Source organism: Bos taurus, chromosome 2 (assembly GCF_002263795.3).
Source record: "Bos taurus isolate L1 Dominette 01449 registration number 42190680 breed Hereford chromosome 2, ARS-UCD2.0, whole genome shotgun sequence".
In the NCBI taxonomy this organism is placed as follows: Eukaryota; Metazoa; Chordata; class Mammalia; order Artiodactyla; family Bovidae; genus Bos; species Bos taurus.
The window spans coordinates 125,920,172-125,934,069 of record NC_037329.1 but is presented as its reverse complement, the minus strand read 5'-3'; the positions used below and the strand labels follow the sequence as shown (position 1 = coordinate 125,934,069).

The window sequence follows — 13,898 nt, the reverse complement described above, 5'->3', positions numbered from 1 at the left end:
TGCCAAGGCCCAGGGGTACAAAAGTATTGTTTAATAGTCTTTGCCTGTGGCCCTCATGAGCTTGAGGCACATCTGTGATTTGTTCTCCCCACTGGGGCTAGAGGCCTGGCCCCTACCCTGACGCCCTCCCACCTGGCCTCTTCCAGTTGCTGCTGGGTCCTGGGGCAGGTATGTCAGAAGCCTCTTGTGTTTCCTCCATTCATCCATCCTTGGGTCTGGCCTCCTGCCTCGGATGTCCTCATTCAGCCTCCTGGGGGCCAGGGGTAACTGGCGTGGATCTTGTTCGCTGTGCCAAGATGGCTCTCCAGATGCGGCATATCATCCCCCCCCTGGGGGTACCAGGCTCAGTGAGGCTCAGCCAGAAGAAGGCCCTGGGCACTCTCTGGTACCCACTGTCTGCCTGATGCCCCCTCTGTCCCCAAAGGACACTGGTGTCCCTGTATTTTTCAGGGAGGAACCCAGGCAGTCTTGTAACGGCAGGGTGAGGTGATATCAGGATCTGGCCAGCATGAGGCCATGTGTGTGGGTTATCCTTCGAGGGCCAGGACATACCTGATGCCTGTGTAGATGAGGTCATCTCTAGTGGCACAGGTCAGTAGGGCATGGAGGGTGAAGCTGTGGTTCAGTAGCTGGTTGTGGACAGAGACCCCCACACAGAAACAGGGAGAGGTAAAAATCAGACAAAGCTAGATCCAAAGATCCAAGAACTAGCTCTGGGTTACTGGGTTGGCCAAAAGTTCATTCGAGTAAGAAAAACCTGAATGAATTTTTGGCCAACCCAGTACTACCAACATGCTAGGGCTGTCCTTTCTGCACCTCAGTTTTCTCATCTGTACGATGGGGGGAAAAGTAAAGTGAAAGTGTTAGGCGCTCAGTCATGTCTGACTCTTTGCAACCCCACGGACTGTAGTCCGCCAGGCTGCTCTGTCCATGAAATTCTCCAGGCAAGAATACTGGAGTGGGTAGCCATTCCCTTCTCCAGGGGATCTTCCCAACTCAGGGATCGAACCTGGGTCTCCTGCGTTGCAGGCAGATTCTTTACTATCTGAGCCACCAGGGGTATACAAAGTGCTCATTCAGTATTGAGATTCTCTGCATTAGACGGAGAAAGAGAGAAGAGCTGAAAGATGGGCATAAGAGGAGTCTTTGGTTGGTGGGTGTCAGGGGCAACCAGCGCATTTCCTCTCACCGTCTGGATGGTGCCTGAATCCACATTCAGTTCCTGTAACCACTGCACCAGGCCCTGGTCCACCGCGAGAGCCGCTGTCAGGGAGGTCATGTGTTGAACCCAAGGGTGCCTTGGCCAAGAAGCTGCCCCCACCCACCATTCATGTTCACCAGCCTGGTCCTGCTCACCTGGGGGCTCTGAAGCCAGGGCACAGGTCCTGGCCTCCCCACTGACCCGCTGGAGGGCTAGTTGCACCAAGGCCTGGCATTCCCTTTCCTTCTCAGCCAGAACATCTCGAAGCCTGTTGGAAGGCAGAAGCCCACAGAATGGAGGGGGAGTAGCAGTAAAGCTTGTGCAGAGATTATGGGCAAGTCCCCGGAGCTGTACCTATCGGTCTCTGCTCGCAAGAGGCCCAGCTGCACCATCAGAGAAGGGGTACCCTGCTCCGGTTCCCCCAGGAGAGGGCTCGGCTCGGCTGGGGTCTCCTGCTGCTTGGGCTCGGACTCCTCTGCATTACTGGCCTCTTCCGACTTCGGTAGGACCGCCTCCTCCTCCACCTCTGCCAATCCGAGGGGGATTGAACTCAGGCAGGGCGAGAATGCCCATTTAGGACCCCAACATTGGCAGAAGACGCGGGACTCGGCACCGGCCAGGCAGCGTTAGCCTGGGAGGTATCCTTTGGCCACATCCCCCTCCTTGGCGCCGAGTCTAGGCTGGGCCTCACTGACCACGCCCCCACCTGCCCTATTGGTGTTCGCCACGCCCCAAGGATCACACCCTCTCCCCACGCGCAGGCGGGCAGGTAGGCTCCGCCCTTCCGCCCACCTGGGGCCAGCACTGCCAGGGCTGCCCGCACAGCACGGCTGAGCAGCGAGTCCAGCACGAACATCCAGTGTGGGCGGATCTGGCGCCTGCGGAGGACCTGCTTCACCTGGAGAGGGAGGGAGGGCGCGGCTAAGACGGCTGAGCCTCAAGGAGGAGTGGAGCTTAAGTTGGAAAGGCCAAGGCAAGTAGGGTGGGCGGGCTTGGGATCAAAGGAGGGTCAGAGCAGCTAGGACTGGGCAGGCGTCCCATTCCCAGAGGCTCTATCTTCACGGGGAAGACGCGGAATCTTGCGATATCACCTTGCACATGCCTAAGTATTGGGAGCGCCCTACCTCTTAGCATGTGTGCTAAGTCGTTTCATTCCGTGTCCGACTCTTTGTGACCCCATAGACTGTAGCGTACCAGGCTCCTCTGTCCGTGGGGTTCTCCAGGCAAGAATACTGGAGTGGGTTGCCATGCCCTCCTCCGGGGGATCTTCCCAACCCAGGGATCGAACCCCCGTTTCTTATGCCTTCTGTATTGGCAGGCGGGTTCTTTACCACCAAGCACCACCTGGGAAGTTGGGTACCCCTTACTGTGAGAGGGCTCCCTCACCTCATCCGGGAAGGCGAAGAGCGGTCCTTGCAGAAGCTCGGGCTCAAGGCCCTGGGCCCGAAGCTGCCCTTGGAGTCCCCGCAGCTCCTGGGCCAGCTGCCGACGGTTGGGAGTATGGATGTGCGCCCTGAGGCAGAGCAGTAGCTGTTCCACGTGACTCCTCTCCAGACGGGGACCCTGGGAAGGAAAAGAAGGGTCCTCAGCGAGTATACGGATGAGCCAGGAGAAATGCCCGTGGGAGGATGTGCTGGGTGGGCGCTAGGCCGTCAGCAGGAAAAGCAGGCGTCCTGTCGGGGCTCGACCAGCAGGGGGCGCCGGGGCGAGCCTCCCACCTGTTCCTGCTCCAGGCGCAGGCTCTCCGCCAGCGCCGGCAGCTCCTGCTCCAGAACCGTGGCCAGCGTGGCCCGGCGCCTACTCTCTTGATGCAAGAGGCTCAGCCCCGAACTCTCCTCAGGGGACGCGGGCTCGTCAGCCCCAGGCTCCTCGGGCACCCTGGGTGCAGTGAAGAGTGGCCGATGGAGGATGGGTAGCAATACCATTCAAGCCACCTCCACCCCAGAGACTGAATCCTGGCTTTTACTTTTATCCCCCACCTCACAGGGATAAAAGAGATGAACTCAGCATTGAGAGGGCACAATAAACTTAATGCCATCCTTGCACGTGGTCCAAGTGTCTGGGTCCCCAAGAAGGGCTTTTGCTGAAGGGAGTCCCCCGGGGACAAAACCAGATGAAGCGAACCCACCCTGGGACCCTGGGTGCTCACCGGAGCTGGCTGGTGTCCCCATAACTGAGGCAGCGCTTGGGGGGACTGGGAGGGTGCTGAGAGGGTGCCTGAGGGCGCGGGAATGTCTGGGACTGGGAGGTGGAGTCTGCTGAAGGAGCAAGGCTTGCGGATGGCGCCTCTAAGGGAGGGACAAAGCCGTTGGCCTGGGCCCCTGAGCCCTCTCCCTCCAAACCTCCGCTGCCCTCACCCCAGGGTGCTCACTCCCTCCACCCACTTAGTACCTGAGGACCTTAGAGCCTGTCTGGGGGAGCCCGGGCTGCGGCTCCTCTTCCCGGGCTGCAGGAAGGGGTCTGCCAGCAGTGCTTGAGCACTGGCTCGGAGACGGGGGTCGGGCTCAAAAGTTCGGAGGAGGAAGGCTTGAGCCTCAGCTGACAGAGAACCGGGCATTGGCGGATGCACCTTGTACATGCCCACCTGGGAAGGGAGCAGGGACGGGGAACAAGGGACACATTTAGAAGTGTTCAGGACTCAGTCTGCCCCCACCCCACCTCATAAGCCAGGCCCTGAGGATCTCACCTGAAACATGGCAGCCTGCGGGCTCCCTAGCTCGTGGAAGGGTGGGTGACCTGTGGCCATCTCGATGACTGTGCAGCCCAGTGACCAGATGTCTGCTGCCTTCCCATACCCTCGTGGGCCCTGGTCAATGATTTCTGGGGCCATATATTGTAGGGTCCCTAGGACAGGAGCAGTAGCAGTAATGCTCACCTAGGCTGTATCACCATGGAGGGTGGCAGGGGGCTCTATCATTTTCTGGCCACCTGCTTTCACCCTGAACTCTATCATCCAAAACATCCCATCACCTACCCTGGTCATCAAACCTCTATCCTGAGTCTCCTCACTCATCTCAGGCTCCATCACATTCATGGCCTCCATCACCCACAGGAGGTGCCATCATTTATCCTAGACTGCACTGTCCGCTCTGAACTTTGGTCCCCATCTACACTTTTGGGCTCCATTTCAGGGACTGAACTCAATCAGCTCAGTTATCAGCTCTCCAAGCTCCAGTTCTAGATTGTATCATTGCCCCCTGGCTCAGCGACCTGCCCTGGGTTCCATCTCCCATTAAGACTCTAACTCCGTGCCCAGGAGAAACGTCACTCCCTGGAATGTCCCAAGAGTTCTCTGCCCCACATCAGCAAGCTTCCTTCGCCACCCCACACCCTGTTCCCTGTGAAGGTCTCAGTGCAGGGTATGTTGGCTGTTACCTGTGAAGGTCTCAGTGCAGGGTGTGATGCCTGCTAGTCGCTTGGAGGTGCCAAAGTCAGAAATCTTGAGCAACCCGCTGAAGGTGTTGATCAGCACGTTGTCCCCCTGAGCAGAGTGGACATTGTGCTCAGCAGACATTGGACTGGGCTCCTGATGCCAGAACTTGACTCTATCCCAGACCCCATCTCCCAAGACTCCCAGCCTGACCCTGCCTCTCTCAACCCCCGCCCCCTGCCATCCCATTTATGTCCCCCTGGAAGTTGGCTGCATTTTACTGATTTATTTTTGGCTGTGCTGATCTTTGTGGCTGTGTGCTGGTTTTCTCTAGTTGCGTCGAGTGGGGCTACTCTCTAGTTACGGTGCATGGGCTTCTCACTGCAGTGCCTTCTCCTTTGCAGAGCATGGGCTCTAGGGAGCACGGACTCAGTAGTTGTGGCACACAGGCTTAGTTGCCCCACAGCATCTGGGATCTTCCCGACCCAGGGGTGGAACCCATGTCCCCTGTGTTGGCAGGTGGATTCTTAACCACTGGAAGAATCAGGGAAATCCTGGAAGTTGGCTTCAGATCTGAACTTCTTTCCCTCCCTAGGGAAACTTCTTGATGAATTTCCCAAGCTTTTGCAAAGGGTCTGTCCACTTCAACCGCCAGCCTGTGTCTGGAGCCCTCTCTGCTCCTCCCTCTCGCCAGCCCCACCCCCCACCAAGGTGAGCCAGCAACAGGCTGACCTTGATATCTCGATGCACAATGTGGTTGTCGTGCAGGTAGCTGAGTCCCTGCAGGATCTGGCGGGTGTAGAAACTGATGGTGCTCTCGTTGTCCTGCAGGGGTCCCCACACCGATCGCAGCAAGGAAGACAGGCTGCCTGGAAGGTGCAGTACAGGGTCATAATTGGCACCCACTTAGTCCAGCCCACAGCTGTCTGCTTGAAGGCCAGGCCATGGCCCAGCTTCCATCACCTAATCGCAGTGCCTCAGCTAATTCTGGGCTACACCACCCACACAGGCTAGGGGTCATTTTCCCCGGAGGGTTCTCCACCCCTTGCTTGGCTCCATCCCCAGGCCCCACAACTCCAGTTCCATTTGCCTCCCACGCAGGGCAGATACCTCCAGGCACTTCCTCCATGAAAATCTTGAGGTAGCCGCCCTGGCTGACGGAGCCCAGATAGCGCACAATGTTCTTGTGGCGTAGGCGTTTGTGCAGAGCGATCTCTTCATGCAGCGGCTGAGAGAACCTGGGGGCCGGTAGGGAGTGACTAACAGGCCTGCTTGAGGCAGGGGTGCTTACCCCACTCCGGTGCCAGCAGGACAGGCCTATAGATTCTCCTCCCTCATCCCAGACCCCCGCCTCGTCCTTCCTCACTTTATCACCCAGCCCACACGCCCCTCCGGACCCTAGCCCCGCCGCTGGGTCCCTGCGGTTCTGCGCACAGGCCTGGCTGGGCCCCGGGGGCTCGAACTCTCGCTGCTCAGGCACTCAGTCCCGCCCATGTGGGCCTCTGCGTCGCTCCGGCCTACAGTCGGGCCCACAGGAGCCTCTCAACTTGGGGTCCCACCCATGTGACCCGCCCACTTGTTCCCTGGAGCCCTGGCCACCCCCGCCCCCCACGCCAGCCCCCAAACCTGCTGTCCCGCTCCGGGATCTCCTTGATGGCGATGCGCACGCGAGTGTGTCGATCGCGGCCAGCGTACACCACCCCGTACGTGCCCTTGCCCAGCACCAGCCGCTCACCCGACTCCGTGTACTCGTAATCAAACTGCGAGGGCGGGTGAGATGAGGGGTTCAGTGGGGCCCTCGGCCCAACCTCCTCCTCCATCTCCCAGCACCCGCCCCCTTACCTCCAACACCTCCCCAGCGCCCTCCGTCTCCTCTGCGGGCGCCCCGGAGTCTGGACTCTTCACCAAGGCCTGGATCAGGCCGCAGAACCTGAGGGCGGAGGTCAAGACTGACGGGAGGGGCAACCTGGGGCAGAAACTGTTCCCCTCTCTGCCCAGAGCACCCAGGGAACATGGTCCCTTCCTCTCCCGCGATGCCCTGGTCCTCCTGGCCCTCGGAGCACCCCGACCCCGCGGGGCTGCGCGCACCACTGGCAGTGCCCGGCGCTGGGGAAGCACAGCTGGACGTCCTGAGCCGGAGGAGGCGCGTAGAGGAAGCAGCAGCGCTCGTCCCGCTTGGAGACGCTGGAAGGGATGAAGAACCCGGGTGAGCCGGCCTCCCAGCCGCGCTGCCTCCCCCGCTCACCTCCCCCAGGGCCCCCTCTTACCTGACGCCGCTGATGGAGGCCACCTGGAAGGTCCAGCTGGAGGGAACGTCCTGTGAGAAGAAAGGGGTCCCAGAGGGGTGCTGGAGACAGCGAGAGGGGTCTGGGGATGAGGAAAGGCCGGACAGAAGAGGTGCATAGATGTCAATGGGGTGGCTCACCGGCGACTTCACCTGCTTCTCCGGCTCCAGCAGGCTCAGGGTCACCGCGCTCACCGGGTTTGTACCCTGAACCTCCAGCCTGGCGGGCAGCAGCACCTTATTCATCTCCAGGACCAGCACCTTCAGATGACAGGGGAGAGGGGTTGGTCAGAAGGGGCTGGCACCTCTCCCGGGTCCCACACCCCACCGGCCTCACCAAGCACTGGTCCCCTTGGGGACAAGCTGTCTTGAGTGGCTGGCAGGACTGTAGCAAGAAGTGGAGCCAGAAGTGGGCGCCGTGGGGGGCTTCTCCAGGAAGCTCTAGTGTGGGTCTGAAGTGCTGATACAGCAGGAAGGTTTCCATCACGGACACCAGGTACCTGCAGACAATAGGCATGTCTTCAGTCCAGGCACCAGCTGGCACTGCCAGGGGGATTAGACTGGCTTGGTTGCAGCCAGAATCAGGCCATTGGGTGCGATGGGTACTGGTCTGGAAGAGGTTCAGACTAGATGCCAGGGGATACAGGTGCAGAAGCTGATAGCCCAGGCCGGCCCAGGACCCCAGAGGGGACTGCTTACCATATGGGGGCGTTGAGCTTGTACAGCTGCTCTGCGGCCAGTGCCACCTGAGTGAGGTCATTGGCAAGGATCTGAGCTCCCAGGTAGAAGCCTACATCCCAGTAATACTGCATCTTCTCCACGCAGCCTTTTCGGGCCAGCAGGCAGCCCAGCTTCATGCCTGGGAGAGAGGGGCCTGGGTTGTAATGAATGTGGTTGCGAATTTCGGCAAAGCCCAGGTGTAGGCCACCAAAGTCACATGGGCAGGAAGATAGAAATGGGTGAAAACTTAGGTGTGGCCATATCTCAGGTGGGAGTAGAAGCTCAGGCACAGGTGAGGGTGTGGGAACAAGTGTATATGGCATTCGGTGTGTAAAGAGCACAGGTGTGAGCTTAGGAACAGTTGTGGCCTCAGGGGCTCATGAGGGTACAGGTTAGGCATGAGGACCCAGGTGTGAGTTCAGGCAGAACAGGTCCCAAACGGGATGGGTCAGCCCCAGCTCTAGCCCAGTGTCCTCTCTCCCTGCCCTGCCCCCAGGCCCTTCAGGGCGCCTGTAAGTAAGAGATAGGGATGCAGGATTGCGGCTCACCTATGAGCCGGAGCTCCTCGGAGTCCTCAAAGCGCTGCCCGTCAGCAATGAGGAGCACAGCGGCATTGATGCCCGAGTGAAGGCTGGGCTCTATGTCAAAAGCCTTGCGATACCTGGGGTGAGGGTGGGGGGTGATGCAGGGAGGGACTAATGCCCATAGCCCCATCCCTCAGCCCACTAGCTCAGCCCACTGTCCACTTGTTTGGGCCACTTACCAGTGATATGCCTGCTCCCGGTGCCCAGCATCCTGGAAGCGAGAGCTGAAGAACATGTCCTTGTAGATACGGCCACACATGCAGTACAGATCAGGTGCCACGGGGCCCTCTACCTGTACCAGTGGCAGCAGCACGGCCAGTGCCTTCTCCCGGTCCCCAGGCCTGTTCCTCCTAGGGGGAAGGGGAAGATAGGCTGGGGACCACTCTCTGTCCAGGAACCCCAAGACCCTGAACAGCAGGGACCTTTCCAAGGGCCTGACCATCATGAACCCAGAAGAGCAGTGCCTCTGGTCAGCGCTGACCTTCGAGAGGTGGGAATCCCAGATGGAAGTGACCGCAGTGGCTGCGGAGCCGTGGCCTTAGACGGCTGTGACCACTCCAAGGTCAGCACCACCACCCCACCCCACCCTGGGCAGCAGACACAGAATCACAGGGACGATTTTACACCAGGGTGATCCTGGTCGGCAAATTCCCTGAACAGCCGTGATTGTGGACCGCAGAGACTTTGCACAGCAGAGACCCATGTCCCCATGTGGCTGTGACCTGAGCCTTGTTCTGCCAACCCACCGGTTGAGGGCAAAGGTGTAGTGGAAGCAGACATTATGCTGCTCGGCCACGTCACAGGTGGGCAAGGCCTGCAGGGTCTCCACCAGGTCAATGATGGCTGAATAGTCCTGCAGGAGGGAACAGCATGCACTGGCCTCATGGCCTCCGGTGGGTCTCATCGGCTCACGGACCCTGAGGCAAACCTTGAGCGGGGGTCCCCTCCCACCTGACCCCCCACCTTCCCACCCACCATCCTCTGCACACTTCCAGGAAGTGCAGACACTGCACCATACGCGGAGACCCCACTGGGTGCCCAGCCTTTCCTGGTTTTCTCCCAGGAAACCAAGGCTTGGAGATGTCAGATAATTCATTCAGAGCCTCTGGTGGGTCTGGAAACTGGCCTGGGGCTTGTTGGACGGGCCTGCCTGCCTCTCCGAGCCCCGCACACCTGCACGTCCCGGTAGGAGAGCAGCAGGTTCATGATGATGTCGGGGCTCAGCAGCTCCACACTGTCCAGTCTCCGCTGCAGGCGAGCCAGCTCCTGCCGCAGCTGTAGCCCACTGAACCGCTCCCGAGCCCTCCGGATGTCCTGCCGAATGGTCTCCCGGAAGTAGCCACTAACGCCCAGGGAAGGGGAGAGAGAGAGAATGGCAGGGTCTGCCCCTCAGCTCCAGGCCCCCCTTGTCCTCACCAGCTCCTCCTGGCACTCCCGCTCTGGGGGGCCCCCATTACCAAGAGTCCGTGGGTGTGGCTTCCAGCAGGTGGGCCAGCCGGCCCACCAGGGGTGTGAGCAGGGCCTCTGTGCCCACCCCAGCCTGGAGCAGCCCGTCAGCCAGGCCCCTCAGGAGGCCCGCATCACCACATAGCACCCGACCGGTGGCTGTCACCACGTAGGGGATCAGCGTGTAGCTGCCAATGCAATCCTAGGGTGGGAGAGAGGCCAGGAATCAGAGGAGGTCAGAGGTCAGGAATAGATTAGAGAGGGGCAGTGAAGGGGTCAGAGGTCCACCCCCATGGGGATTAGAATAGCCGGGAAGGGGCCCACTTCACAAAGGGAGGCAATAGGGGGCCAAAGGTCACATGGATGTCAGGGGGGCACTAGGGAGGTTAGAGGTGAATGAGGAGGCCTGGAAACATGGTGGAGAGCAGAGGTTATAATGGAGGTCAAAGGGAAACCACGGAGGAGGGGTGGATTCGGCTCACCGAGTTCTTCTGGAAAATGTCCTCCTGCAAGAGAGAGACATTCAGATACTGGCATTCTGGGTAGGGCCACTCCCGCCCTGGGCTGGTCCCCACCAGCCCCCGGGCCACCTACCCGCAGGGCCTGCAGGTCAGGGAGGTCGGCCTGGGAGCAGAGGAGCACGTTGTTGGTCATGCTGAAGCTCTCCCTCACACCCAGGTGGTAGAACAGGGAGGGCTGTGCCAGGGAGCTGCTCACCTCAAGCACCACCACATCTGTGGACACACAGGTGGAGGCCCTGAGCTCTGAGCCTGAACCCCAAGCTTGGTACCCAGAGCCTGGAGCCCCGAGCCCTGAGCCCTGAGCCCCAAACCTCAAGTCCCGAACCCAGCTTGTGGGGAAGAAGCCTGGGGATCCATCCTGGCTGGGTCTGCCTTCCCATGTAACTCCTCAGAATCCAGTTTTGCTCTGGGCCTCAGTTTCCCCCTTTTAGGGTCCCTCTGGATCATACACAAATTATGCCTATGGTATTGAAAGGAGAGGGGTGGAGCTCCCCAGGCCCCACTGCTTGTATCCCACTGTTCAGCGCCTACGGGCATTGGGCACAGAGAAGGGGAGGCTGTGCACTAAACCCGGAGCCTGTTCTGGGCCTTTTGAGAGGCAAGAGTTGTGCAAAGAGAGACGTGCCCTTCCCTGAGTCCTCAACACAGTCTCTTGAAAGGGGCGGCTGGCACCAGCAGTGTGCTGGGTATATACACATGTATATACATACTTGCCTAGTGTGTGTACAACACTGTGCCTCTGTGAGTGTGTTGCTTGCTGTCTGTATCTCTGTGTGGGACAGTGTCTGCGACAGCCTTTGTGAAGCAAGATATGTACGATTTGTGAGTCCGTCTATGATTGTGTGTGTGTGTGTCTTTGTGACCTCAAGGTCGAGTCAGCCTTCATTTTTATCTCTCTATTTATTTTTGGCTGTGACGGGTCTTTGTTGCTGCTTGCAGGCTGACACGGGCTCAGTAGTTGTGGCACACAGGCTTAGTTTTCCCGCCACAGGTGGTGGAATCTTCCCCGGACCAAGGACAAAACCCATGTCCTGTTTCCCAGGTGGCAGCAGTGTGGTAAAGAATCCACCTGCCAATGCAGGAGACGCCAGAGACGTGGGTTCTGTCCCTGGGTCAGGAAGATTCCCTGGAGTAGGAAATGGCAACCTGCTCCAGTATTCTTGCCTGGGAAATCCCGTGGACAGAGGAGCCTGGCAGGCTACAGTCCACGAGGTCCCAAAGAGTCGGACCGACTGAACGAGTAAGCACGCCCCGCAGGTGGATTCTTAACCACTGGACCACCAGGGACCTCCAGCCTTCATTGTTAGACTGACGTTTTATGGACATCCTGCAAGCAGGGTTCCTGAACTCTTGGATAAACAAATTAGTAGCGGGGCGGGGCATCCGGGTTGGCGAGAGGGCGGGGTGATCCCCCTCTGGAATACCCGCTTTCTGGCCCCGCCTCCGGACGACCCTTCTCCGCCTCCAGTTTCCGCCCTAGCTCTGCCGATTCTCCTAGAGCTACTTGTTCAGTCGCTCCGTTGCGTCCGGCTCTTTGCGACCCCGTGGACTGCAGAACGGCCAGGCTCCTGTCCTTTTCTATCTCCCGGAGTTTGCTCAAATTCATATGCATTGAGTCAGTGTTGCTATCCAGCCATCTCATCCTCTGCCTGCCTTCTTCTCCTTTTGTCTTTAATCTTCCCCAGCATCAGGGTGTTTTCCAAATGAGTCGGGTCTTCGCATCAGGTGGCCAAAGTACTGGAGCTTCAGCTTCAGCATTAGCATCAGCGACCCCTCCCCCCATGAAAATTCAAGGTTGATTTCTTTTAGGATTGATTTGTTTGATCTCCTTGCCGTCCAGGGGACGGTTTTCCCCAGCACCACAGTTTTCACTTTTCTCAGAACTATTGGGGCCTCATAAACCAAGCTTCCTCCTCTAGAATACAGTGCCGTTGGTGCCCTTCGCTTCCCTTTGCAGCCGGATCCCCGGAAGTAGTATGCTAGGACCCCTGAACTCTAGCCTCACGTGTTAGGGGCCCCTTTCCCAGTCCAAGTTCCACCTCCAGGATCCTCCGTCATGAGCTCCGTGAGAGATCATCCTGAGGCTGAGTTCTCCGATCCCATTCCTGAGATACCACACCCTGCCCCGCTCCCAGCCTCTCCCTAATTCTAGCCCCACTCCCTAGGCACGGTGCCAACTCCAGAGTGCCTAAGCTCCCACTCTGAACCCCGAGCCAGACCTGGATCCGCGAGGTCTCTGCCCAAATCTGGCCACGCTCCAGATCCCCTAAACTCCGCTTTTATCACTGGTCCCTCCTCGAGCCCCTCTGCTTTAGTTCACTTTATGCCCCCAGGACTCCGGACCTCGGGGGGTCTCCCGTGAGTCGCTGAGCCCCGCCCCTCGGCCCCGCCCCCAGACTCTAAGCCCCACCCAGCGCTCCGCCCCGCGGGCGCGCTCACCCGCGTTGTAGAACGAATCGAGAGCTGCGGTGTCTCCCAGCGCCAGGGTTCCAAAAGGCAGGCTGTGCAACTGAGGTCGCGGCCGCGGTCCGGGGAGCTGCGCGCAGGCCTCACGCAGGCAGCGCAGAGGCAGCGGCTCCGCCTCGGCTCCCGTCTCGGGTTCTACCTCTGGCAGCGGCTCCCGGGTCAGCACGTAGACCACGCTGAGCGGCCGGCTTCGCGCACAGCCCCGACCCGGGGACGCCGCGAGCGGCCGGCCCCGGCTCAGCGCCTCGGCCAGCGGGTCTTGCCAGCAGCTGCCGGCGCGCTCCAGAGCTCCGGACCGCGGGCTCGGCCCTGCCATGCGGGGGCGCTCGGGTGTCGGGCGCCCGGCTTTGGGCACCCGGGGCGGGACGGGAGCCGGGAACAGATCCTGGGATCGAGAATTTCCTGCAGGATCTGGAGGTCAGGAGTCTGGCCAGAGATCCCGTTTGGGAATCTGGTGTGCAGGGCGAAAATCCGGCCTCTGACTTGCAAGGTCCTGAAGATCAGACTTCGGGGATTGGGTCCTGGGAATCTTGGGCATCCAGTGATCCGCGGTTCAGAGTCACGTGGAAGGTCCCAGGCATCGGGCCAGCAGTGCCCACCACCCAGGATCCGCCGCAGAACGCCGGCCGTCGCTCTCTCCTGCCCCCACATGTAGGCCGGGCCCAGCCCTTTCCCGGCCGATCGGGAAAGCTCCACCCTCGGCCTTGGGGCAGCACCGCTCCCTAGCGGCCCGGGACACGGCCTCTTCCCTCCCTCCTCTCCCGCCAGAACCTCTGAGACAGGCCGCTTCCGGAACACCCTGTGCCCCTGGGCAGGCAACCACTGTGGACTGCACAGAGCAGGCACTCGTGAGATGGGTGCCCAGGCCAGAGCAAAGACCCAAGTGCATTGCAGGCTCTGCCCTGCAGGGATCTGTTGGAAGAAAGGATCTTCAGAGATGTCAGGGTGTGTAGAACAAACACGGCGGAGAGAGCCCGTCCCTCGACGTCCTTGCTGGGCAGGCTGGGAGGGACTGGACTGGGGAAGCCTGCTCCCCAGCCTGTCAGGAGCATGGGTCTTGGCATCAGAGCTGGGTCCTTTGCCTTTTCTCTGCTTTCCCCAGAATTCAATCTGCTTTGGAGTCCTTCTGACCCCTGACCTCCAACCAGGACATGACCATGAAACATCTGAGAAGAATCTTAGTGCAAACGTTTCTCCATCTCCCTGGAGAACCCCAGGAACCTCAGCCCTTGGGTTACAATGGCTTCCCAGCTCCAGTTCCCAAGAATCCCTAACCTTCTAGTGGGAATTAGTGAGGCCACAGCCT

The 13,898-nt window shown here is 59.8% G+C and overlaps 1 protein-coding gene across 5 annotated transcripts; it reads right to left on the bottom strand.

The window, feature by feature from the left end:
- Positions 1-16: 16 nt before the first annotated feature.
- On the bottom strand, positions 17-13,243 carry MAP3K6 (mitogen-activated protein kinase kinase kinase 6). Of its 5 annotated transcripts, none has more exons than XM_005203237.5 (29): positions 12,566-13,243; positions 10,200-10,339; positions 10,088-10,111; positions 9,617-9,807; positions 9,333-9,501; positions 8,906-9,012; positions 8,339-8,509; positions 8,124-8,236; positions 7,555-7,714; positions 7,193-7,355; positions 6,997-7,116; positions 6,839-6,888; positions 6,660-6,755; positions 6,414-6,501; positions 6,198-6,331; positions 5,682-5,809; positions 5,304-5,440; positions 4,577-4,682; positions 3,888-4,045; positions 3,593-3,785; positions 3,351-3,489; positions 2,920-3,079; positions 2,588-2,764; positions 1,994-2,099; positions 1,556-1,727; positions 1,357-1,469; positions 1,190-1,263; positions 553-629; positions 17-250 (listed from the first exon to the last, which is right to left on the bottom strand). In XM_005203237.5, the coding sequence occupies exons 1-29, from the start codon at positions 12,906-12,908 to the stop codon at positions 31-33; spliced, it is 4,029 nt and encodes a 1,342-aa protein (XP_005203294.2). In that variant the 5' UTR covers positions 12,909-13,243; the 3' UTR covers positions 17-30. The 5 variants fall into 5 exon arrangements, with proteins under 5 accessions (XP_005203294.2, NP_001180165.3, XP_059732541.1 ...); NM_001193236.3 differs by having other exon boundaries at positions 17-329; positions 2,588-2,785; positions 7,009-7,116; positions 12,566-12,908; XM_059876558.1 differs by having other exon boundaries at positions 17-329; positions 6,839-7,116.
- Positions 13,244-13,898: the final 655 nt, after the last annotated feature.